This window comes from Scyliorhinus canicula, chromosome 1, assembly GCF_902713615.1.
Source record: "Scyliorhinus canicula chromosome 1, sScyCan1.1, whole genome shotgun sequence".
Lineage (NCBI taxonomy): Eukaryota > Metazoa > Chordata > Chondrichthyes > Carcharhiniformes > Scyliorhinidae > Scyliorhinus > Scyliorhinus canicula.
Window position 1 is genome coordinate 301,930,148 of NC_052146.1, and position 26,698 is coordinate 301,956,845.

At 46.6% G+C, this 26,698-nt stretch overlaps 1 protein-coding gene across 4 annotated transcripts in view; it reads right to left on the minus strand.

Moving 5' to 3' along the window:
• Positions 1-26,239, minus strand: part of nmbr (neuromedin B receptor) — a 93,015-nt gene extending 66,776 nt beyond the window's left edge. The window contains exons 1-2 of one of the 4 annotated variants that reach the window (XM_038816578.1): positions 26,171-26,239; positions 23,860-24,434 (exon numbers count right to left, since the gene is read on the minus strand). In XM_038816578.1, the coding sequence (XP_038672506.1) occupies positions 23,860-24,263 (404 nt within the window). In that variant the 5' untranslated portion in view covers positions 24,264-24,434; positions 26,171-26,239. Of the gene's footprint in view, positions 1-23,859; positions 24,435-24,789; positions 25,059-25,174; positions 25,404-25,887; positions 26,127-26,170 lie in introns of those variants that run through there. The other 3 variants (XM_038816572.1, XM_038816552.1, XM_038816561.1) reach the window with 3 other exon arrangements.
• Positions 26,240-26,698: the final 459 nt, after the last annotated feature.

Sequence of the window (26,698 nt, forward strand, 5' to 3'; positions counted from 1 at the left end):
AAACCGCAGAACCTGCCGTTCGCTTTACAAAACCCTCCCTTCAACTTGAAACCATTCAACAAACGACATGCTAGCAATGCAGAGACCAGAGATTGTAAACCAGACACTAAGATAACTGTAACCAGCAGAAGCGCAGGACCTTAATCTGTATCTAATATTAAGTGCTTGCATGAGAATGTGCATGTCTGATGTTGCGTTTCATTTGATGTAAGTATCCAAGAATAAATAACCCTTCTTCATTTTTGAATTTACAAAATCTTGCTGCTGAATGATTTAATCTTTTTCATTGTCACCAGTAGGCTCACATTAACACCGCAATGAAGTTACTGTGAACATCCCCTAGTCACCACATTCCGGTGCCTGTTCGGGTACACAGAGGGAGAATTCAGAATGTCCAATTCAGCACAGGCTGGATTCTCTGTTATTGGGACTATGCCCCCTCGCTGTCGTAAACACTGTGGCCCTTTCACGTCAGACAAATGGTGTGAAAGGACCACATATTCACAGCCTTGTAGGGGGCTAGCAGTGAAGCATCGTGAGACTAGCAGCTTTTGCTGCATATACAGGCCCCCGCATTTCCGGGTCAGAGGCAGCGCATACGCACAGCAGCGGCCTCCAGTAGCCATGTAATGCTCCATGGCGGACTCAGACCGCAGAGCTGGACCCTCCAAATAGTGCCCCGATCGGCTGCATGCCCGACCCGGACCCGGCCCAAAATTAGCGCGGTGCCGTCTAAGTCACCCCCTGACCTCCGATGGGGCCGTCCCGACCATGGCGGCCGGGGACTGAGTCCGCAGCCGCCACGCTAGTATCCTGACCAGCTGGACCACATTAGATCCAGGCCTTCAGGACTTCGGCCGGTCGGGGACGTAGAATGGCGGGACAGATCTGCAGCAATGGCCGCAGGTAGGCGCTACTCGGAGAGTACGCCGCTTTTCGGGGGCCGGAGAATCGGGGAACTGGTGTCGGTCCCGATTCCATGCAGAAAACTGGATTCTCCGCTCCGGCGCCGGACGCGATTTCGTCATCGGGGTGCAGAGAATCCAGCCCCACGTCTTTCGGGATTTGTGGGAGGAAAACAGGGCGCCTCGAGGAAACCCATACAGACATGGGGAGAACATGCAGACTCTGTATAGACAATGACCCAAGTTGGGAATCGAACCTGGGTCCCTGGCGCTGTGAAGCAACAGTGCTAACCACTGTGCTACCATGCCGCCCATTGGAATATCTATCCAGACAGGGTAAGAGAAGGCACCTGTTTCCATAAAATACACACTGATCAATAAGACAGCACGCACAGTCCATGTGTGACATACTACTGACCTGAACAAGTTGAAACAAATGCATTGTTTCTGTGCAATAGACGTTGCCGAAATTGTCGGTGAGATAAGATTTAATTAATCTAAAATAAAGATAACGATGAAGAGATGGAGGATGAATTATTCATATTCAGACAAATAAGAGTGTTTTTAAAAAGAGTTGGGTGCTGGACATCTGAAATGTTGGGAGAAAATCCTGGAGTCGTACAGCCAGTCAGCGAGGATCAGAACATGAAAAGAGAGTTTGATATCTCTGGCAAACACCCTCCATCAGAATTTGGTTCCACACCCAGCCTGGAACCGACAGACTCACTGTGCATCCCAAGCATTCTCTGAGTTTATTACAAACAGTTTATATTTTGCTCAAGATAGGAAATACATCAGAGGACCCAGTGACCTGCTTTCTAATAATCCGCATCAGCATAAACGTTTGAATGTGTTGGCACAGCACGGGAGGCACACATTGGGTAAAGTATGTCTGGAATTTAATTCACTTGGCTGATCTATGTGTCGGGGCTTTGGTCGGGTGGGGCTGGGGGGAAATGGGGATAGAGGTGCAGTTCATTTTCGGAGATGGTCCAGTGGGGAAAGGGTTGAAACCATATTCCCAACTGGAGAGTAGGTGCGCTCTCAGATTTCCTAGTGATCCAAGAGGCAGGTCATAGAATTTACAGTGCAGAGGGAGGCCAATAGGCCAATCGAGTCTGCACCGACTCTTGGAAAGAGCACCCGACCGAAAGTCAACACCTCCACCCTATCCCCATAACCCAGTAACCCCACCCAACACTAAGGGCAATTTTGGACACTAAGGGTAATTTATCATGGCCAATCCACCTAACCCGCACATCTTTGGACTGTGGGAGGAAACCGGAGCACCCGGAGGAAACCCACGCAAACACAGGGAGGATGTGCAGACTCCGCACAGACAGTGACCCAAGTCGGAATCAAACCTGGGACCCTGGAGCTGTGAAGCATTTGTGCTATCCACAATGCTACCGTGCTGCCCTAATGGAAGATGGAAGAATGTTTTTATTTTCTTGTGCTTGTCCTCTGTGAGTAACTATGTGTGTGTGTCTATGTGTATGCTTGTATGTGTATATGAGCATGGATGTATGAGTGTATGTCGTAAGGGTCCTTCCTTCCTGGTCATGAGTAAGGTTTCAAAGTTGCAGGAGTGTACCGGCAGGAAGGAAGGTGGTCTAAAGTGCGTCTACTTCAATGCCAGGAGCATCCGGAATAAGGTGGGTTAGTACCTGGGACTTCGATGTTGTGGCCATTTCGGAGACATGGATAGAGCAGGGCGAGGAATGGCTGTTGCAGGTGCCGGGGTTTAGATATTTCAGTAAGCTCAGGGAAGGTGGTAAGAGAGGGGGAGGGGTGGCATTGTTAGAGAATGCTACAGAGAAGACTGTAGCTTAAACTGGACTTCAGGGACCTGAGGTAAACACTACTGTGGGAGCAGGTGTGAGGAATGAGTTTGATGGGAGATACACCGGATTTATGTCTAAGGGGAAGGTCACTCCATTTTTAACAACTGATGTAGCCAACTCCATAACTCTCTTCAGGGACACAGAGGCTATTCGACTCTGTTACTGGAGAAGGATTCGGTTTTCCCTCCAGAGAGCTCAATGAAAGCTGAGGTATTAGTGAAGGGGATAGGTGGAAATTATAATCCCAGTTCCATTGTATAAAGTACAATTGGAGTGTGGTTTAGTGTCAAGTTCAGTAGCTTTCGAGTGGTCAAGGAACTCCCAGCGGAAGGAATAGGGCGGCACGGTGGCACAGTGGTTAGCACTGCTGCCACACAGCGCAAGGGACCCGGATTGGATTCTGACCTTGGGTGACTGTCTGTGTTGGATTTCAATGTTCTCCTGCCTGTCTGTGTGGATTTCCTCTGAGTGCTGCGGTTTCCTCCAAAGAGGTGCAGGCTAGACGGATTGGCAATGCTAAAATTGCCCCTTAGTGTCCAAAGGTTGGGGGCTGGTTCAGCTCAGTGGGCTAGATAGCTGGTTTGTGATACCGCGCGGATTCAATTCCCAGACCAGCTGAGAATTCTGAATTCTCCCTCTGTGTACCCGACCAGGTGCCGGAATGTGGCGACTCGGGGCTTTTCACAGTAACCTCATTGCAGTGTTAATGTAAGCCTACTGTGACAATAAAGATTATTTATTCATTATTCAAAGGTTATGTGCGGTCACTGGGTTATGGGGCTCGGGCAGTGGAGGGAGTCTAGAAAGGGTACTCCCTCAGAGGGCCGGTGTTGACTCGATGGGCTGAATGGCCTCCTTCTGCATTGTAAGGATTCTTACTTTTGGGGAATGATTTGGCAGGGGTGTAGGTGGTAGCTTAACCCATGTTTACAGAGAGTCCAAGGGAGGCACTACGGATTGCACATGAGATACCAATAGTGGGGCATGTGACAGTCAGGAAAACTCATTGGGCATTAAATAACTCAAAGAAAGAAACAATGTGTCATTGATCACATATCAAATAACAGTGGTAGTGAAGCAGATTCTGGATTAATGGGTCAAGCCACTGGAGATCAGTGGAGAATATTTAAAGAAACATTTAACAAGATACAGGGCAAGTGTGTGCCCCTGAGCGGAAAAGGCTCCACTTCACAAAAAAGACAGCCATGGACAACTAATGAGGTTAGGGACAGCAGAAAACTAGAACAAAGGGCTTTGAAAAATACAAAACACAGCACAGATCCGGATGAATGGGACAGATACAAAGACCAGAAAGGGGTCACAAAGCAGCTGATAAGAGCAACTAAAAGGAATTATGAAAGGAAACTTGCAAGGGTTATCATAGACTATCATAGAATCCCTACAGTGCTGAAGGAGACCATTCAGCACATCAAGTCGTGGGTTTCTTTGTGTTGCTAATACCCAGGGTGGATTCTGGATGGAGTGTACAGAATGATCACAAAGCTAAGTTAAATTAACAAAGCTAAATGTTATTACACAACTTATTATACAGTTCGAACACTATTCCTAAAACTAGCAATATTATCAACTATAATTACAATCTACACCATACTAACACCTATCTCACACACACAATATCCCTGCTTGTCCTCTGCTCTCCTCCGCCTTCTCCCAGAAGCATGAGAGGCATTCCTTTTATATAGGCCTGCTCCCCAGCTCCATCTGGTGGGAGGATAAAATATTACATTAACCCTTAATATGCCAGACATTATACATAATGTTACAACATCTACACCAGCCCTCTGAAAGAGCACCCTACCTAGGTCCAAACTTCACACTATCCACGTATCTCCAGCCAGGGCCAACTTAGCATGGCCAATTCACCCATCCTGCACATCCTTGGACTGTGGGAGGAAACCGCAGCACCCAGAGGTAACCCACGCAGACACAGGGAAAATGTGCAAACTCTGCACAGTCTGCCAAGGCTGGAATTGAACCCAGGTCCTCGGCGCTGTGAGGCAGCCACGTTAATCACTGTGGGAGATGAGCGTGTGAGGGGAGATGAGTGTGGGGGGGATTGAGTGTATGAGAAAAGAGGTGAATATGTGGGGAGTGAGTGCGTGAGGAGGTACTGTGTTAGAGAAGGGATGAATGTGCGAGGCAGCACGGTAGCACAGTGGCTAGCACTGGGGCTTCACAGTGCCAGGGTCCCAGGTTTGATTCCCCGCTGGGTCACTGTCTGTGCGGAGTCTGCACGTTCTCCCCGTGTATGTGTGGGTTTCCTCCGGGTGCTCCGGTTTCCTCCCACAGTCCAAAGATGTGCAGGTTAGGTGGCTTGACCATGCTAAATTGCCCTTAGTGTCCATAAAAAAATGTTAGGAGGGGTTATTGGGTTACGGGGATAGGATGGAAATGAGGGCTTAAGTGGGGCTGTGCAGACTCGATGGGCCGATTGGCCTCCTTCTGCATTGTGTGTTCTATGTTCTAAGAGGGGCACATGTGTGTATGCTTGTGAGAGGGAAGGAGACGTGTGTGTTTATGTGTGTGAGAGAGGGAAACATATTTATCTGTGTGTGAGAATGTGTTTGAGAGAATGTCTCGGTGATGCTCTCTTTTGATTGCAGAGGCCTAAGATCAAACCATGAGCTAAAAGCAAGGTTTGGTGTAAAATAAAGTCCCTCTCCAGAACAATATAGGCCCTAATGCGAACCTCGAGCTGAATACCCAATTTGATGAGCAATAAGGTGTCCCCAGAAAGCCTTCTGCCTGTGAGTACTGTATCTTCTAACATGCGGGGACCCTGAATTAATGATTCAACTGAGAAGACCATCACCGGCTGTAAACCTTCGATCGACCTTCATCCTTATTATTTTCACCACTTTCCATCCATCTGTGTTTGTCTGCCTTATTTGTGTGGGGTAGAGGGTGGAACAGTTAGAGTGGGTATTAGTTTATCGTACATACAGTACTTTTCCATGGTAGTTCTTGTTATAAATAAACAGTAATTGTGTTTAAGCTTACAAACTTGGTGACTGTAATTGTTGTGCAGCTTCAGGCCAACAACTTTGGGTATTTTTAGAAGAATTGTTGGTTAATTAACTTGTGTTGTGACTCAATGGGGCTGGAATTGACTGCACATTTCCCAGGGTGTCATAATGTGTGTGTCGATGTTCCCAAGTTGCCTCTGCTCTATATGAATACAGGAGGTTATGTTTGTATCCTTAGATGTATTGTGTCCTTGTCTTTGGCAGCAACTGGTATGCATTGATATGTCTCTAGCAATGTGGAGTTACTCTGAGTATAGATTTATGTTCCCACTGATATCATGGCCACAGGTCCCAACTAGTGTAATGAGAGCCTGGATGTGACAACATAAGGATGTCACTTGTAAAGGGCCCGTAGCATTGAAAGATAGTTCAAACTAGATATTAAAAAAGAAAATTGCCATGGCTGCGGGGAAAAGTTTGCAACTAATGAGACATTTTTTTAATTCTTTCAGGGGATGTGGACTGTGCTGGCTAGGCCAGCATTTATTGCCCATCCCTAATCGTCCTTTAGACGATGGTGGTGAGCTGCCTTCTTGAACCGCTGCACACCAGGTGGTGTAGGTACATCTACTATGCTGTGAGGGAGATGGTTCCAGAATTCTGATCTCATGACAGTGAAGAGCAAGTTGATACAGATCCAAGTCAGGATGGTGTCTGAGATGCAAGGGAACTTGAGAACATAAGAACATAAGAACTAGGAGCAGGAGTAGGCCATCTGGCCCCTCGAGCCTGCTCCGCCATTCAATGAGATCATGGCTGATCTTTTGTGGACTTAGCTCCACTTTCTGGCCCGAACACCATAACCCTTAATCCCTTTATTCTTCAAAAAACGATCTATCTTTATCTTAAAAACATTTAATGAAGGAGCCTCAACTGCTCCACTGGGCAAGGAATTCCATAACCCTTTGGGTGAAGAAGTTCCTCCTCCAGTGCAATCACCTATTTTTCCTCCTTCCGATAGTGAGGTGACCAGAACTGCACACAGTACTCCAGCTGTGGCCTAACCAATCTCCTGTGCAGCTCCAACATAACCTCCTTGCCCTTATATTCTATGCAAGGACTCATAAAGGCAAATGTCCCAAAAGCTTTCTTAATTACTCTATTCACCCACTCTGCCAGCATCAAGAATTGTGAATAAGAACCCAATATCCATCTGTTTCTCTGAGCTTCTTGGTGTCCTGCCATTCATTACACACTCCCTTGTCCTGTTTCTCCTTCCAAAGTGCATCACTTCGCACTTATCAGGATTAAATACCATCTGCCACTGCTCTGCCCATCTGACCAACCCATCTATATCTTCCTGTAAACTATCAACCTTTTCTTCACTGTTACCCACCCTACCAATCTTGGTGTCATCTGCAAACTTACTTATCATTCCCCCCCAACGTTCTTGTCCATATCATTCAGATATATTTAACAAACAATAATGGAGCCAGCACTAATCCCTGTGGTGCACTGCTGGACACCAGCCTCCAGTTACACAAACAGCCTTCTACCGCTACCCTTTGTGTCCAATCACTAAGACAGTTTCTGATCCATCTCGATAGGTTGCATGAATTCCATGTGGGACCTTGTCAAAGGCTTTGCTAAAATTCATATAAACCACATCAACTGCATCCATACACGCGGTCACTTTATTAAAATATTCTATCAAACCTGCTTGACATGCCCACCCTCTGACAAATCATTGCCGCCTACCCCTAATCAATCCGTGCCTTTCCAAATGCAAATTAATTACCTGCTTCAGAATTTTCTCCAATAATTTCCCTACCTCGGACATGACACTCACCGGTCTGTAGTTCCCTGGTTTATCTCCAGCATGCTTCTTGAAAAGTGGAACAACATTACCTGTTTTCCAGACCTCTGGGATTCTCCCCCCCCCCCCCCCCACCCACCACCCCAAGGCCAGAGAGGAATTAAAAACTTTCAGCCGAGCCCCTGCAATTTGCTGCCCCCCCCCCCCCCCCCCCACCCCCCCCGCCCCTCCACAAACACACACACACACACACACACCACGCAGCAGCCTGGGATAAGGATTGTCCATTTTTAAGCCCCTCCAGTACCTCTTTGGAGTGCCGAGATCCATCTTAATTGATTCACACTTGCATACACAAATCCAAACACAACAGACACATATTTCACACACCCCCCACTGTCATAATATACACCAGTATATCATAGTGCAGACACACACACTGATGGACATGCACTAGGATCAATCAACATGCACACACACCGCAGCCAATCACCAGTTAGAACACACTCACTATAAAGACAGAGGGCATCACTTTTCCCACTCATTCAGGATGCAGCCTCTCAGAAGCACAAGAGCTTATCAGTTACAGTACAGACTCTCACCACGTGCTGAGTGATTCAACTGGTTAGGACAGGCACAGGTCTCTAGTTAATCTAGCATCGTGCAAACCCACAGTAATAGTATGTCTAGCAATTTATAAGAGTTAATAAAAGTGTTGAACCATCTTCAGTGTTGGTGGCCTGTATGTGCTTCACGGATCCAGAGTGCCCAACACATCACCCACCATGCACTAATCCTATACTTGCACCAGCATACACACAGGCCCAACTCCTCCCTGAGCAGCCCTGTGACAATGGAGTGCTGTGAGGCTCGTTAATGAGATTTGAGTGCATCTACCACCCGCTCATTGGGCCAAAGTCCTGCCCTCTGATCCATCAGTCCTGGCAGAGCCAGGAGGGTGTTGGTGGCAGCTGACAAAATGCAGCTGAAGAGACGAGGCCAAGGCTTAGGATCCCAGACCGGTTCCATCCGGAGTCTTCAAATTGGAAGGTTTCGGAGCGTTAGGGAGCAGGGCAGTGGCCGGGAGAGGGAATGGGTAGGAACAAAGTGGGGAGGATTCAGTCCAAGGTCTAGGAGACGGCAATCAGCAAAGGGAAGTTCCTGAAGTGCAATCCCTCCCCAATGCGAGGTTAAAAATCAACCTTCCTTCTCCTGCCCTGCCGCCAGCAGCAGACATGTTATGGTGTATTGATAGAGTCAGTGGTTTGGTAACAGGCCGAATTGACCTGTATTTGGTCATTTCAATATGGCAGACGGGCTGCAGAATTCACCCCTCCGGACTGTGGGCGCCCACCCCCATTTTATGTGCGGTCTGCCCCCCCCCATGGGAAACATACTCACCTAAAGCCCTTAAAATTTAGGTTCACCCTGCTACACGCACACACACACACACACACACACACTGACATCAGCAAACTATAAACAATATGAAAGAATGACAGGCTGACATCTGGCAGAATAACACCACTTTTGCAGTCTCTCAGAGACCAGCAGGTACTCACAGCAGCAGTCCACATTCCATACTCCGCGGGGAATCAAAGCTTCATCAGTTATCCAGAGAGATCTGTGAACTGGCGTTTAATGACTTTTTTTCCACAATGAATTTGCTTTTTACAAAAATAACATGTGGGGTGTGGGGATGAACACGCCTCGGTCTATTTATTGTCACAGGCAGATTGCTCCAAAGTCCTTACTTGATTAAAGTTAAAATTCGCTGCTTTGAGAGCAAGAGTGAACATGCTCGAGGGAAATTAACCTGATATTAGTCTTTCTCTCTCTCTGGGATCTCTTCCTGGACCAACGTCCAGTTACTGAAGCATGCATGTGAGCTGACAGGCCAAGTATCTACACCACATTTAGATGGTCACCAATGACTAGGGCAGGGCATGTAATTGGAATGCCTGACAGTCACTTACTCAAGCGAATCTCCTACAGTGCGCTAGAGTCTGAGGTGGGCTCTCTTGGCGCTCAAGGACACTCTGAAGGCTGCCCTTGGGGTTTGGATTGCTGGGTGATGTTCATCCAGGATCTCCCACCTGGCGAACCAAAAATAATAGACGCAGCCTCTTTCAAAAAGCAAGTGCATATCCAGGCAGAGAAAACACAAAAGGAAATTCTGAAGCAGCAGCTCATCCAAACCTCAGTCAATTGTGGTGCCCTGCCTTATACCTGGTGGAACCTTCCCAGTGAAGGTTGGTCTCAGCAGTCACCCATGGACCAATCGCAGCCCTACCAAGCACACCAGGTGATCAAATTCATCATAGATTATCATAGATTATCATAGAATTTACAATGCAGAAGGAGGCTATTCGGCCCATCGAGTCTGCACCGGCTCTTGGAAAGAGCACCCTACCCAAGGTCAACACCCCTATCCTATCCCCATAACCCAGTAACCCCACCCAACACTAAGGACAATTTACCATGGCCAATCCACCTAACCTGCACATCTTTGGACTGTGGGAGGAAACCGGAGCACCCGGAGGAAACCCACGCACACACGGGGAGGATGTGCAGACTCCACACAGACAGTGACCCAAGCCAGAATCGAACCTGGGACCCTGGAGCTGTGAAGCCATTGTGCTATCCACAATGCTATCGTGCTGCCAAATGGTCAACTTCACCTCGATTGATTAACAAGAAAACATATCTGGACTCCATGGACTAATGCATCACAATTAAAGGAAGGTACAAAAATAAAACGTTATCTGAATGGGTGCAGAATCTTTTCACCAACTCAGTTCAATAATCTGATTCCTAAAACACACAGATTCATTTGTTCAGCAAACCCTCCACAAAGACGTTTGCAGTATTTTATGTCTAGAAGTGCGGGTTGCACCGATGTTGCAGTAGCGGAGTGGGAGTTTACCAGAGCATTCTCCTGATTTCGCAATCTCATCATCGTTACAGTGCACGAGGAGCTCATTCGGCCTTTGGGTCTGCACTGGATCCTCTATGAACGTTTAAAACAAAAATAATTCAAGGAATGTGGGCATCGCTGGCCAGGTCAGCATTTATTGCCCATCTGTAATTGCCCTTGGGAAGGTAGTGGTGAGACACCTTTTTGAACCGCTACAGTCTATGTGGTGTAGGTACAACCACAGTGCTGTTAGAGAGGGAGTTCCAGGGTTTTGGCCCAGCGATAGTGAAGGAACGGCGATATATTTCCAAATCAGGATGGTGGGTTGGAAAGAAACTTCTTGATGGTGGTGTTCCCATATATCTGCTGCTCTTGTCCTTCTGGATAGTAATGGTCGTGGGTTTTGAAGGTGCTGCCAAAGGAGCCTTGGTGAGTTCCTGCAATGCATCTTGTAGAATGTACACACGGCTGCTACCATGCACGGTGGCAGAGGAATCAAGGGGAATCAAGCGGGCTGCTTTGCCTTGGATGGTGTCGAGCTTCTTGAGGGTTTTCCGAGCTGCAGTCATCTAGCCAAGTGTAGAATATTCCATCACATCCCTGACTTGTGCCTTGTAGATGGTGGAGAGGCTTTGGGGAGTCAGGAGGTGAGTTATTCACCACTGGATACCTAGCCTTTGACCTATTCTTGAGGCCACTGTATTTATAAAGTCGAGTTGCCATAGGGCAACTAGGGATGGGCAATAAATGCTGGCCTAACCAGTGATGCCCACGCCCCCTTAAATTAATTTTTTTTAAAGTCCCAGAAGACCATAGGCTGCTTTCATCTTTGAAGGAGGATTACCACACCTCAGGCAAGGGGCAAGGTTGAGACGGCGGGGCCTTCATGAAGAACCTCAGTCGGTACGGTAATTGAACCCGGGCTGCTGGCCTCGCTCTGCATCATAAACCAGTTGCCCAGCCAACTGAGCTAAACAGTATTTATATGACTAGTCCAGTTGAGTTGTGGTCAATGGAAACCCCTAGGATGTTAATAGTGGAGGGGATTCAGCAATGGTGATGCCATTGAAGGTGAAGGGCAATGGTTAGATTCTGCATTGTTGGCAATGTGTGGCACAAATGTTACTTGCCGCTTGTCAGTGCAGGCATGGATATTGTCCAGGTTTTGCTGCATTTTGGCATAGACTACTTCACCTGGTGCCATTTTCCCACCTTCCCACTGTAACCCTGCACATTCTTGCCTTCCGGTTGCGGCATGTTGGTGGAGATCCCATGCTTGGTTGGTCCTGCCAGTGCTGGCTTCTTTGGCCCTTTTAGCCCAGTCTTTTGTGAAGATTTATCTGTGAAGAGCTGTGGGAAGGTTTGGGGCATTTATTGAATGTCAAAAACCGAAAAGAAGAATCCAGGGAAGAAAGCAGTGAGCAGAAATCCGCTGCTGAGCGGGGTGAAAGGTGCAGCAGGCGCAAACATGGCGGGAAATAGCCCGGTAGGTTGGGCCGCGCCAATCACGGTGGAAGAAAGTATGGAGGTGATGGCTGGAGAGTTCGAACGGCTGTTTTCGAAGCATTACGTAAGGCATCAGAGAGTGATGATGGCTTCGCTTAAGGCATGGGTGGGAGTTGGTGAAAACTTTGACGGCGGTGCTGGAGCAGGGGAGTAAACAAAGGGGATGGAGGAGGCCTTGTCGTGACACAGTGACCAGTTTACCTCAATGGATAAGGAGCTGCGGAGGGTGGCAGATATTAACGGAGGGCAGAGAGACAAGGTGGAAGACCTGGAGAACAGATCGTAAAGGCATAAACCTGAGGATCGTGGGTGGCCCTGAAGGGGTGGAGGGTCGGAGATCTACAGAATGCTTTTCCGATATGCTAGCGAAGTTGATGGGGGAGGGGGCTTCCTGTCATAATATACACACAAGTATATGATGGTGCACAGACAGGCAGTGATTGACACACAGGATGACCAGTGAACACACAGAACACAGCAGCCAATCATCAGACAGGACACGACCACTATAAAGCCAGAGGGCACTAGTTGTCCCGCTCTCTCGGGATGCAGCCTCTGAGACAGTCAGAGCCCGTGAGCAGCAACTAGAACATCCACCATGTGGCAGTAAGATAGTCTGGTCAGGTTAGCCTCAGGTCTCCAGTCAATTCAGCATAGTGTCAACCCACAGTTAAAGTATGTATGATAGTTAAGAGTTCAATAAAATCGAGTTGCATTTCTTCAAGTGTTGGCAGCCTGTCTCTCTCACTACTGCAGTAAACGCAGTCCTCGCAGACCCAGCTTACCCAACACGTCACTTCCCAGTGTGAGTTGGACTGGGCCCGCCGGTCGCTCCGTCGAAAACCGAGGAAGAACGCACCACCGAGGGCAGTGATTGGCTGTTTCCATAATGTCCAGGTGAAGGAGAAAGGGCTGAGGTGGGTGAAGCAGAAGCGCAAGGTGGCGTGGGAAGGCTAGGGTATACGCCTATACCAGGACTTGATGGTGGAGCTGGCAAGGAGGTGGGCGGCCTTTGGTTGAGCTGTACAAGCACAACGTGCAGTTTGGTATGGCCTGCCTAGCAAAGTTGCAGGTCACGCACAATGGCAGAGACTATTATTTTGAGACGGCAGAGGAGGCGTTTGTGAAGGCAGAGGGCATGGGGCTGGACTGAATTTGGACTTTTGCCAGTTTCTGACTGAGTTTTTCTTTGTTGTCTTAGGTTGGGTTTTTTTTCGTGTATGGGTGTCATGGTTAACTCTGTATTTGATGTCATGGTGGTTTGAGACTCAGGGTTACATAGAACATAGAACAGTACAGCACAGAACAGGCCCTTCGGCCCTCGATGTTGTGCCAAACAATGATCACCCTACTCAAACCTACGTATCCACCCTATACCCGTAACCCAACAACCCCCCTTAACCTTACTTTTTTTTAGGACACTACGGGCAATTTAGCATGGCCAATCCACCTAACCCGCACTGTGGTTGTTGAGGTTGGTGAGGGTTTTGATGTGATGTAGGGTACAGGGGTTTTGGAGGGTGAGGAGGCCTTTGGGAGTGGGGTGGTTTTCTTTTTGATGTGGGGGAGGGGGCTCTGGCAGGGGCCGTCACGCTGATGTGGGGGGCGGAGGGGGGGGGGGGAAACGGACCTTGTTCAGCGTTACCTCCTTGCACTAAGCCACTACTAAGTCTGAGACAGTGCAGGCTCGTCTTGCCACCTTCAATATCTTAAGCACCTATATCCACTTCTACTCCAGCACCAACTTAGAAGGACTTAAGAACTAGGAATAGGAGTGGCCAATTCAGCCCCTCGAGCCCACTCCGCCATTCAATACTTATTAGGAGAGCACGGTAGCACAAGTGGATAGCACTGTGGCTTCACAGCACTAGGGTCCCAGGTTCGATTCTCCGCTGGGTCACTCTGTGCGGAGTCTGCACATTCTCCCCATGCCTGCGTGGGTTTCTTCCTGGTGCTCCGGTTTCCTCCCACAGTCCAAAGATGTGCAGGTGAGGTGGATTGGCCATGATAAATTGCCCTTAGTGACCAAAAAGGTTTGGAGCGGTTATTGAGTTACGGGGATAGGGTGCAAGTGAGGGCAGAAGTGGGTCGGTGCAGACTTGATGGGCTGAATGGCCTCCTTCTGCACTGTATGTTGTATGTCTATATCTCAATGTGACCATGGCTTATCTCCTCTCAGCCTCAACTCCCCTTCCCTGTCTGTTTACCCTTCAACCCAATCTGTCTATCTCCTCCTTAAATATACTCAATATCCCGGCATCCAATGCATTCTGGGGCAGTGAATACTATAGACTCACGATCCTTTGAGAGAAGTAACTTCTTCTCATCTCGGTTTTAAATCTGCTACCCCTTAACCTAAAACTGTGACCTCTCATTCTAGATTACCCCAAGGGGAAGCATCCGCTCTACGTCGACTTTGTCAATACCTTTTATCATCTTTTATATCTCAGTTAGGTCTCCTTTCATTCTTCTAAACTCAAGAGAGCATCGACCTGAAATGCTCAACAGACAAACTCCTCATCTCTGGAATCCATCTGGTGAACCTCCTCTGAACTGCCTCCAATGCCACTACATCTTTCCTCAAGGGTAGCATGGTGGTTAGCATAAATGCTTCACAGCTCCAGGGTCCCAGGTTCGATTCCCGGCTGGGTCACTGTCTGTGTGGAGTCTGCACGTCCTCCCCCTGTGTGCGTGGGTTTCCTCCGGGTGCTCCGGTTTCCTCCCACAGTCCAAAGATGTGCGGGTTAGGTGGATTGGCCATGCTAAATTGCCCGTAGTGTCCTAATAAAAGTAAGGTTAGGGGGGGGGGGGTTGTTGGGTTACGGGTATAGGATGGATACGTGGGTGTGAGTAGGGTGATCATGGCTCGGCACAACATTGAGGGCCGAAGGGCCTGTTCTGTGCTGTACTGTTCTATGTTCTATGTTCTATGTTCTATGTTCTAAATAAGGGGTTCCACAACTGTGCCCAATACTCCAGGTGCGGTCTCACCAAAGCCTTGTAATAATAATAATCTTCATTAGTCGGCACATTCCGACACCTATTCGGGTATACTGAGGGAGAATTCAGAATGTCCAGTTCACCTCACAAGTACATCTTTTGGGACTTGTGGGAGGAAACCGGAGCACCCGGGGGAAACCCACGCAGACACGGGGAGAACGTGCAGACTCCGCACAGTCTGTGATGCAAGCCGGGAATCGAACCCGGGTCTATGGTACTGTGAAGCAACAGTGCTAACCACTGCGCTACCGTGCTGCCATGTATAGTTGTATAAGTACAGCAACACCTCCCCACTTTCACACTCTGTTCCTTTCGCTTTAAAGGCCAAAATTCCACTTGCCTTCCTTATCACCTATTGTACTTGTTTTCTGAGATTCATGCACAAGGACACCCAGATCCCTCTGCACCAAAGCAATCTGAGGTTTCTCTCCATTTAGATAATAAGTTCTCTTTAGATTTTTCCAAAGTGGACCGCCTTCATCCATTTAAACTCCAACTGTCAAGGTTGGCCCACTCACCTAACCTATCTAAATCCATTTGTAAATTTCTTATTTCCTCATTGCAACTTACTATCCCACCTATTTTAGAGTCATTTGCAAACCTTCTAGTACCTTCTATCCCAACATCCAAGGCTTTACTATATATTGTAAATTATTGGGGCTCAAGGACTGAACCCTTCTAGTTACATCTTACCAACAAGATAAGGACCCATTTATCCCGGCTCTCTGCCTATTGTTGCTTAGCCAGTCTTCTTTATTATCCAGGCTAATAAATTACCCCTAATCCATGTGTATTAACCTTTTGTGTGGCACCCTTATCAAATGCCTTCTGGAAGTCCAGATACACAACATCTACAAATGTCCACTATCCATTTGCTTGTTACATCTTCAAAGAACTCTGGCAAATACGATTTACCCTTCATAAAACCATCCTGACTCTGATGGATTAGGCTTTGACTTTCTAAATGTCATGTTATTACTCCCTCCATAATGGATTCAACCAATTTCCCAATGACAGATGTGAAAGTAACTGGTCTATAGTTTTCTCATTTCTGCCTCCCTCGCTTTTTGAATAAGGGCATTATATTTGCATTTTTACAATCCACTGGAGTCTTTCCTGCATCCAGGGAATTTTGGAATATTATAATCAGTAGATCCATCTCCACTGCCATTTCCTTTAAGACCCTTGGATGTAGGCCATCAAGCCTTGGGGACTTTTCTGCCTTCATTCTCAATGGTTTGTTTCGTACTTTTTTCCTATCGATGATGATTTTTCTAAGTTCTTCCCTTAGATTTAGATTTATAGGGCAGCACGGTGACCTACTGGTTAGCACAGCTGCCTCACGGCGCTGAGGTCCCAGGTTCGATCCCGGCTCTGGGTCACTGTTCGTGTGGAGTTTGCACATTCTCCCCGTGTCTGAGTGGGTTTCGCCCCCACAACCCAAAAATGTGCAGAGTAGGTGGATTGGCTGCGCTAAACTACCCCTTAATTGGAAAAAATAATTGGATACTCTAAATTTTTAAAAAAATAAGATTTAGATTTACTGTCAGGTGTACCAAGGTACAGTACAAGGTATTGTTCTGCGTACAGTCCAGACAGACCGTTCCATGCATGAAAAACATAGGACATACGATAAATACACAATTTAAATACATAGATATCGGGTAAAGCATATTGAGTATAGTGCTGCCACAGTAAAGAAGATGCATAGAGAGGTCAGTTCAGTCCATAAGAGGGCCATTCAAGAGTTTAGCAACAGAGGGGAAGAAGCTGTTTTTGAATCTGTTACTTCATGTTCTCAGACTTTTGCCCAATGGAAGAGGTTGGAAGAGAAAATAAGTCAGGTGGGAAGGGTCTTTGATTATGCTGCCCGCCTTCCCAAGGCAGCAGGAGGTGTAGACAAAGTCAATGGATGGGAGGTGGGTTTGCGTGATGGACTGGGCTGTGTTCATCACAGATGGAATGCTTTTTATGGTACATCTGTCAAAACTGATAAGAGTCAATGTGGACATGTCAAATTTCCTTAGTTTCCTGAGGAATAATAGGCGCAGTTGTGCTTTCTTGGTCATAGCATCGATGTGGGTAGACCAGGACAGATTGTTGGTAATGTGTACAGCCAGGAATTTGAAGCTGTCAACCATCTCCTCCTCGGTTACCTCTGCATTACCTGGTACTATTAGGATGGCACTCGTGTCCTCCACCGTGAAAATTGAAGCAACGTATTGATTTAGCGTCTCCGTCATTTCTGCGTTCCCCACGATTAATCCCCCGGTCTCATCCATCTCGGGACCAACATTCACTTTAGCTATTCTCTTCTCTTTGATATACTTACAGAAGCTTTTGCTCTCATTCTTTAGATTTTGCTTTAGTTTTCTTTTATAATTTAATTTGCTCTTTTTATTATTTTTTTAGTAACCCTTTGTTGATCTTTAAGTTTCCCAATCTACCAGCCTGCCACTGGCCATTGCAATATGATATGCCTTCATTTTTGTATTTATGTGATCTTTAACTTCCTTGCTTCGCTATGATGTTCCTCCACTTACAATCTTTCTTTCTTCCTTCTTCCACTCTGGAATATATTTTAGTTGGGTTAAAATGAACATCCCCTTCAACAACTGCCACTGTTCATCAACTGTCCCACCCTTTAGTCTTCCTTCCCAGTCTACTAGGGCCAAATCTGTCCTCATGCCAACATAATTACCTTTGTTTAACTCCAGAACGTGAGTGTGGAACTCCAGTTTCTTGCCCTCAAACTGAATTGAAAATTCTAAGATGGTATGATCACTCTTCCCTAAAGAATCCTTAACTATGAGGTCATTAATTAATCCCTCCTCATTGCATATTATTCTATATTGTCCCTCCATGTTCCTCCTACTAAACTGAATCATTTGGCATTTCTCCACATTAAACTTCATCTACCACTTGTCTGCCCATTCCATCAAATTCTCTATGTCCGTTTGAAGTTCTACACTATCCTCGTCACAGTTCACAATGCTTCCAAGTTTCATATCATCCATGCATTTTGAAATCATGCCATGTACATCAAGGTCAAGATCATTAATGTGCATGGGTCCCAACATTGACCCCTGGGTAACTCCACCATAAACCTCCTCCAGTCTGAAATATCCATTAACCACAACACTCTATTTCCTGTCACCTCGGAAACATGTATCCATGTTAAAACTATCCCTTTTATTCCATGGGTTATAACTTTTCTCACAAGTCTATTGTGCAACACTGTATTAAATATCTTTGGAAGTCCCTGTGTACTGCATCAACAGCATCACCCTCATCAACCCTCGCAATTATCACATCAGAAAATTCGAGCCAGCTGATTAGCAATTATTTTCCCTTAGCAAATCCATGCTGGCTTTACTTAATTAACCCCCATTTGTCCATATGACAATTTTGTCCTGGATTATGGGCGGGGGGGGGGGGATTTTCTGGCTATTCGCATTGGCATACCCCCACTTCCAGTTTCACAGCAGCGAGGGGTGCGTTCAATGGGAAATCCCGTTGATAATGGCGGGATCAGTGCCTGTTACAGAACATGCTGCAGAGGGGGAGGGATATCGTACCCTATACTTTTCGAGGTCTACCTACCGCCAAAGTTAAATTGACTGGGCTGTAGTTGCTGGGCTTATCTTTGCACCCTTTTTTGAACATTTCAATTCTCATGTTCTCTGGAACCACCCATGCATGAAAGGAAGACTGGAAAATTATAGCCGGTGCCTCTGCAATTTTCACTCTCACTTTCCTTAGTATCCATCTCATCTTGCCCTGGTGCCTTATCAAGTTTATGTTCAGATAGCCTGTCCAATACCTCTTCCTTTTCAGTTTTAAAGCCTTCTAGTGTATTAATTAAGGGGGGGGGGGTTGTTGGGTTACGGGTATAGGGTGGATACGTGGGTTTGAGTAGGGTGATCATTGCTCGGCACAACACCAAGGGCCGAAGGGCCTGTTCTGTGCTGTACTGTTCTATGTTCTATGGTCTATGATTATCTTTGAAATGTATTCATTTAATACCACAACTAATCATTCTGTCTCCATGTGTACATTCCCTTTTTGATCCCAAATGGACCCCACTGCTTTTATGATCCTTATACTGTTTAGATGCCCATGACAACCTTGGTGGGAAGCAGCTGGTAAGCCTGCAAAGCTGGAGGCGGTTTTATACAGTCATAAATGTTTACAGCATGGAAACAGGCCCTTCAGCCCAGCTTGTCCATGCCACCCAGTTTCTGTCACTAAGCTAGTCCCACTTGCCCGCATTTAGCCCACATCCCTCTATACCAACCTGCCCATGTAACTGTCTGACTGCTTTTCAAAAGACAAAATCGTACTCGCCTCTACCGCTCCCTCTGGCAGCTCGTTCCAGATGCTCACCACCCTCTGGGTGAAACAATTTCCCCTCTGGTCTCTGTTGTATCTCTCACCTTAAACCTATGCCCTCTAATTCTAGATTCCGCTACCTTTGGGAAAAGATGTCAACTTCTACCTCATCTATGCTCCTCCTTAACATATAGACCTCTATAAGATCACCCCTAAGCCCCCTGCGCTCCAGGGGAAAAAGTCCCAGCCTATCCAGCCTGCCCTTATAACCATCAATTCCTGGAATCATCCTTGTAAATCTCTTCTGTGCGCTTGCTATGTTTAACAATATCCTTTCTAAATCCTTTAATAATCCTGAGAGGTAGAGCTTAACTTCAACAGTGTATGTGTGGAAGTTAACCCTGTTACTACACGTGTTGTCACTGTAGATCATCATTTGGTTGAGAAGGAAACCAAAATAAACCAACCACGTATTCAATCAACAAACAGCTAATTCACAATGCTTTACAGCTCTAGGGATCATTGCAAACCATGAGACACTGGGGCTAACAAATAATAAAGGTAAACCTAAGGTAAAGTTGCCATAGTCCAAGATGAGCATAGGCTGGTTTCGCCATTGACGGGGAGAGCTGACTGGTGGAGGCATAACCTGAGGATCACCACACCTCAGGTGATGGGCAAGATTGAGAAGGCAGTGGGGGGGGGGGGGGGGGGGGGGGGGGGGGGGGGGGGGGGGGGGCGATTCAGCTCACTTGGCTAGACAGCTTGTTTGTGATGCAGAACAAGGCCAGCAGCATGGGTTCAATTCCCATACCGGCTGAAGTTATTCATGAAGACCCAACTTCTCAACCTTGCCCCTCACCTGAGGTGTGGTGACCCTCAGATCAAATCACCACCAGTCAGCTCCCCCCCCCCCCCCCCATCCCCTCCCCCAATGGCAAAAGCAGCCTATGGTCATCTAGGACTATGGTGAGTTTACCTTTACACAAACAGTAGATCACATTTATATCCCAGTCACAACATAACCCAACAGGTGACTGGTGACAAACTGCCACACAAATCCAACTAACAGTGCGAATATGTAAACATGATTTTTCACAGTTAGTGCAACAACAATTTGTATTAAATACATTTAATGTGATTAAACATCTCAAGGTGCTTTGCAGGAGAGTTACAAAGCAATAGTTGACACCAAGCCACATAGTAAGCTATAGAGAGCCTAGACAAGTGACTGAAAGATGGGTCAAAGAGGTCGGTTTTAGATCTAGGAGTTTCTTAATGATGTAGCCATGATGTGGATATGCCAACCATAGTGGAGGAGCTTCATCACCTGCGCTCCGAAACCTAGTGATTCCAAACAAACCTGTTGGACTTTAACCTGGTGTTGTAAGACTTCTTAATGATGTAGAACAAGGTGAGGGATGCGAAAGGGGTTTGGGCATATTGGGGTACAGGGAGAGAGCTTGGTATATTGGCTGTGAATGGTAGTAGAGGTATTAAAATTGGGGATGTCAGAAATGAAGGAACAAAGAAATGGCAATAGAATCACTATGGTATAAAAGGAGGCCATTTGGCCCATTGAGTCTGCTCCAACCCTCTGAAAGAGCACCCTCCCTGCCCTTACCCTATAACCCCACCTAACCTGCACATCTTTGGACTGTGGGATGAAACCAGAGCACCCGGATAAAACACACGCAGACACGGGGAGAACGTGCAAACTCCACACAGTCACCCAAGGCCGGAATTGATCCCATGTCCCTGATGCAATAAGTCAGCAGTGCTAACCACTGTATCGCCATGGGGCTGGAGATGACTACAGAGATAGGGAGGGGACAGACATGGACTGATGAGAATTTTAACATTGAGGTGCTAATTAACCAGGAGTCAATATAGATCAGTGAGTAAAAGGGTGCTCCGTGAATAAGAATTGATGCAAGTTAGGGTGCAGATAGCAGAGGTTTGGATAACCTCAAGCTTTCAGGAGGTACCAGCTGGAAGGTGGGCTAGGAGGATATTAGCATAGTTAAGTAATAGAGGCAGGTACTAAGGATAAATCTGGATGGAAAGGGGGATCAAAAAATGCTTGCAGCAAAAGAGGTAAGTGCAAAATAAAATTAAAGAATGAATGTGTTATTGGTGCCATTGAAGATAAAGCCAAATCAAACAAAAGAAAACCAGGCTGCGAGCAGGTAAATTATCATGTGCATGTATCTCGGTTTCATTCGCACCTCATATCAGGAATGCAATGGAAGCATATATGGCTGGAGGTTGTTGCCAACAATATTATCAACAGCTGTCAAATTTTATGTTTCTGTCCATTTGTAAAACAGGTTAAGGATGCTGTTGAAATGATCTAACATCATGGAATTGACAGCCCAAAATAGGCCATCTAGCTCAACTGGTCTATACTGGTGTTTCTGTTCTTGCCGAAAGAGAAAATGCTGGAAAATCTCAGCAGGTCTGGCAGCATCTGTAGGGAGAGAAAAGAGCTAATGTTTTGAGTCCGATGACTCTTTGTCAAAGCTGGTCAAAGCTAATATTTTTCTGCTCCTGCCCTTCTTCATCAACCCTATCAGCATATCCATCTTTCCCTGCTCCTTCACGTGTTTATCTCTCTTTGCTTTAAATGCATCCAAAGAATATCACATCAAATGCACTAAAGATTTGACACTGTTATTGACAGCAGGCACATCTAGTCCATAAAGCTAATGCCTAACCTGGAAATAGAATATTCTTACAGCCCAGACACAGTCTAATCTCGGGAGCTGGATGTTAACAATGGTCCAAAGAACCAGGGTTCCGGCGCCTCCTTTCGTTCAATTAGGCAAATGCACTGTTTAAATTCATTTATTTGAATAAACTCATTTGTTTGAATTCAACTGAATAAATCTCAGGCAATTTCAGAAGTCAGTTAGTGGTCAACGGCATTGCTATGGGTCTGGAGTCACTCATAGGCCAGATTGGGTACAATGGCAAATGTCCCTCATGTGTGGTGGGATTCAAGTTGGGTCTGTGCCTCCTCTGATTCAAATAATCTAATGCTCCTGCAGGATAATGCTACAATAGGAGCTGGCAGATCAGTCAACACATCAAGGAATAGAAGGAGAGGACGAAGGTGAAATCTTTCAATGTATATTGAGTGTTACAAAGAGCTGCTGGAGGAATGTCACAACAACATATTGGCACAAATACACTTGATGCCCCGATTGTGTTGCCTGTTGAATATTTATTACACATATACACATATTTGGATGATCTCATAGTAACCTATAAAATTCGAACAGGACGAGGCAAGGTGGATACAGGAAGGATGTTCCCGATGGTGGGTGTGTCCAGAACCAGGGGTCACAGTCTGAGGATATGGGGTTGACCATTTAGGACAGAGATGTGGAGAAATGTCTTCACCCAGAGAGTGGTCAGCTTGTGGAATTCGCTACCACAGGAAGTAGTTGAGGCCAAAACATTGTATATTTTCAAGAAGCAGATAAATATAGCACTTAGGGCAAAGGGGATCGAAGGATATTGGGGAAAGTGAGATTAGGTTATTGAGTTGGATGATCAGCCATGATCATAATGACTGGCAGAGTGGGCTCAAAGGGCCAAATGGCCTTCTCCTGCTCCTATTTTCCATGTTTCTATGCATGTACATTATGCTGTGATTGACGTAAAATGTCGCAAAATAGTCAACAGGGGTTAGAATTGCATTTTTTTTAAATGAAGTTAGGAGGTGACCAAAAGCAGGAGTAGAGTTTGAAAAGGCTTTGGAACAGATCAGAAGGTTGACAATAAAAACAGAAAAAGATAAAAGAAAATACTCAGCAGTTCGGCCAGCACCTGTGGAAGAAAAGAGGGTTAAAAACATTCAGGTCCGAGCGACACTTCCCAGATCATGTAGGCTGTACGTCATGAAATCGCATTTATCTTCATGTTCATTTCCAGATTCCACCTAATGAGTGAAGTGGAAGTCCCACCTTAGTGCGCGTTTTAAATTTTAATTACTGACATGGATTATTGAAGATCCTAGACATATATCTGAAAACCACAAAGGCATATCCTACTGAAAAGGTTAATTGTGGAAAAACAGCTGCTGCCTGGCACAGGATTTTGAAGTTGCCTTTTCATGTCTGGTGGATTTGTTCTAATTGTATCACACAAATGGCCTGAGAGCCTTCTATTTCTAACAGGGAGCATGATAACAGGGATTTGGGAGCAGTGCTATTTCATCATTAAGGACCCCACTGTGATGATTCTGAAGATGGTTGTGTTCCTTGGGGCACTATCTATCAGAAGTGTTCTTTCACCCCTTGTAAAGAAATTGAAATTCCCAATCCCTCAAAAGAGACAAGTCGTTTTTGTGCATCTTTTGCCTGTGCCCTTTCATTCAATTTTAAATATTCAATGCTGATAATGGTACATTTTATCCAATTGTTTTCATTTTATCAATCAGAACTAGAAATATTAACGAGATGGACAGATAGAAGGTTCAATAGATCGATCAACAAACAGGCTGGATAGATGCCAGTGGGACTGTCTGGAGGATGCTCCCTCTTACCTGTCTGCACTGAGGGCTGTTAGTGTGAACACAGACACTCCGACCGAAGTGAGTTGGATCAGGGGGATGAGTTTACAAGCCACTATCCCAAAGATCCACTCCTCAAAGTAATACCTCGCGGCGTCCACGGGCACGCAGGTCACCAGAAGCAGCAAGTCCCCGGCGGCCAAGCTGGAAATGAAAATGTTGGGGACGCTCCTCATCGCGCTGTTAGCCACAAAGACCTTGACCAGGGTGATGTTGCCCAACAAGCCTACCGTGATGATGAGGAGGTAAATGGGTGGGACGATGCATCTGATCACGAAGAACACGGTGTCAAGGTAGACGATCTCCTCGGTGAAGTTAGTGAGAGCGCCATGCTCTGGGGAGAGCAAGGTGCTGTTGTACAGCAGTCCGCTATCCATCCTGCACCAGCGCCCCTCAACTTCCCAGAGGGAAGCCAAACGTGCAAAAAGGGCACGTTCCTCTCCCGCCTCAAACCCCCCCGGCGAGGACCTGCTCCCCAACAGACAGTGACTGCAATGTCTGGTCGCGATATTGACCAAGTTTTCTCCTTCGGCCAATTCACAAGTTATCTGAAAGACACAATGGAAAGAGGAATAAAAGCACATTACTGAGCAATCTGAAACCAAAGAGAAAATGCTGGAAAATTTCAGCAGGTCTGGCAGCATCTGTAGGGAGAGAAAAGAGCTAACGTTTCGAGTCCAGACAAAGGCATTCGCTCTTTTCTCTCCCTACAGATGCTGCCAGACCTGCTGAGATTTTCCAGCATTTTCTTTATGGAAAGAGGAACAGAAGAAAAAAAAATCAGTCAATATTTCGGACACACACTCTCAACGATACTCCTTGATAACCAACAGCCACAAGTTTTTAAATATTCTGTCTAACATTCTGACAAAAGTTAGAAGTGTGTCAGGGGTCGGAGAGTACCTGGGGGTGAGTCCGGATGGGTCTGGGCTGCGGGAGTTGCGAGGTTGGCTGTATCCAGTAGCAGCACTGGGAAGGGAGCTGTTCCTGACACACGGTGCTGAAATCGCTGCTTCTCAATCGGCTACTCCCATCCTTTCTGTCTCAGCCTGGCAGGTTTCCCTGTCCTGATGGGTTTTCCTCCTCATTCCTTCTGACCTTCTCCTTATCCATGTTTTCTTTCCCTGACTCTCCCCTTCCCCAGCACTTTGTCCCCCTTCCTTTAAGTTGAAGAATCTCTCTTCTCACCCAATTGAAATTATCTTTCACTCCTGCAATCTTCGCTCTTTCGCTCACACATGTTCTTCCTCCTCTCTCTCCCCCCCCCCCCTCTCTCCCCCCTCTTTACCTTTCTTTCGATCTCTCCTTTGATGCTTCCTCTTAATTCCTCTGTTGAAGATTCTTCCCGGGGTTTTGCGCCTGCTCTCTCACGGTGCTTTCGCAATTCCTACTCATCAGTTCTCGGAGAGCTCCCCGTTCTGTCTACTTCTGCCGTAACAAAAAAGTGACCATTTCATCGAAGGGCGGACTAGGTGACTGGGAGGGTGACGAGATTTACTGCTGAGTCCAATGAGATAAATCTCAGGGGGGGGGGGGGGGGGGCGCCTCCACCTATCCAACAATAAGCAGTCTGCTCCCACACAGCAAGTCATTCGACCATCACCAACCTATTGCTGAGATCTCATCATTTTCTGTCCTTTTCCTCCAAAGGATGTTTAACTCTTCAATACCTTCAATACCATCGCCCGCTCAATTCCTGTTCTGCATTGGGCGGGGGGTGTTGGGAGGAAAAGTGTTTCTGATTTGAGCTGTGTGGGACTAAAGTGTCTAAAATCTATAACCCCGGTTCTGGGAGAATCGCCTTTCCCCAGCTGATTAACCGGCTCAGGTCAGACACACACCGATCGATACTCATCGCACACTCACTCTTCCAACTAACATCTAGAGCAAGTCGAATTCTTTGAAACAAGTTAACTTCTTCGCCAGAACTGGAGAAATAGAAAAAGAATTCGCGTTTGTTTTTAAATTGACGCGTGGTTCTATGCAGCAGTTTCAATTCACCTTGAACCCCTTTGAATTTCGGAGGAAAATTGGTATTTTGTCAAATTTGCATCTATCCGCAGTAGACGCGGTCACTTCAAAGGGAGATTTTTGCAGGCAGCGACCTTGCTTCTTTGGGGTTGGACCATGCGGACGGTATGGATGGAGGGGAGGGTGGGATTGAGGATCCCAGTCTTCACCAACCCCCTAGACACCTAAACGAGTGAATCACATGTCCTCATTCTGCGGAGTGTCAAACCCCTGCCCCGCGGGAGAAAGAGCGAACGAAAGATTCGAGCCCTACCACTCATGCTCTCCGTCCAATCATTTAGGAGGCTGTTCTGCTCCTGACAGAACCACCACACAGAGAGCGCCTGCCGATATACCTCTAGGTAATAAAAGGAAATTACTGCGGATGCTGGAATCTGAAACCCTTTGTCATCTGGAGTGGAAACGTTAGACCTTTTGTCTCCCTACAGATGCTGCCAGTGCTGCTGAGATTTTCCAGCATTTTCTCTTTGGTTATCTCTAGGCAGTATTTCCTTCCAAATCATCATTCTATTTTCACCCTCAATCTGGCAATCATTGTAAAACAATAACAGTGGAAGACATTGTACCTTCAAGGTGTTGGTTGCTTATTCTGTGCATACACCCTGGGTCACTTGGACAGGTCGAGCCATAATCATGGCGTTTGGGGAGATTTACAGCACAGAAAGAGGTATTTCGGCCCCTCTGCATCGGCTATCAAACACCTATCTCTTCTCATCCCTTTTCCAGCAGTTTGTCCGTAGCTTTGTACGCTCTGGGGTTTCAGGTGCTGGTTTAAATGCTT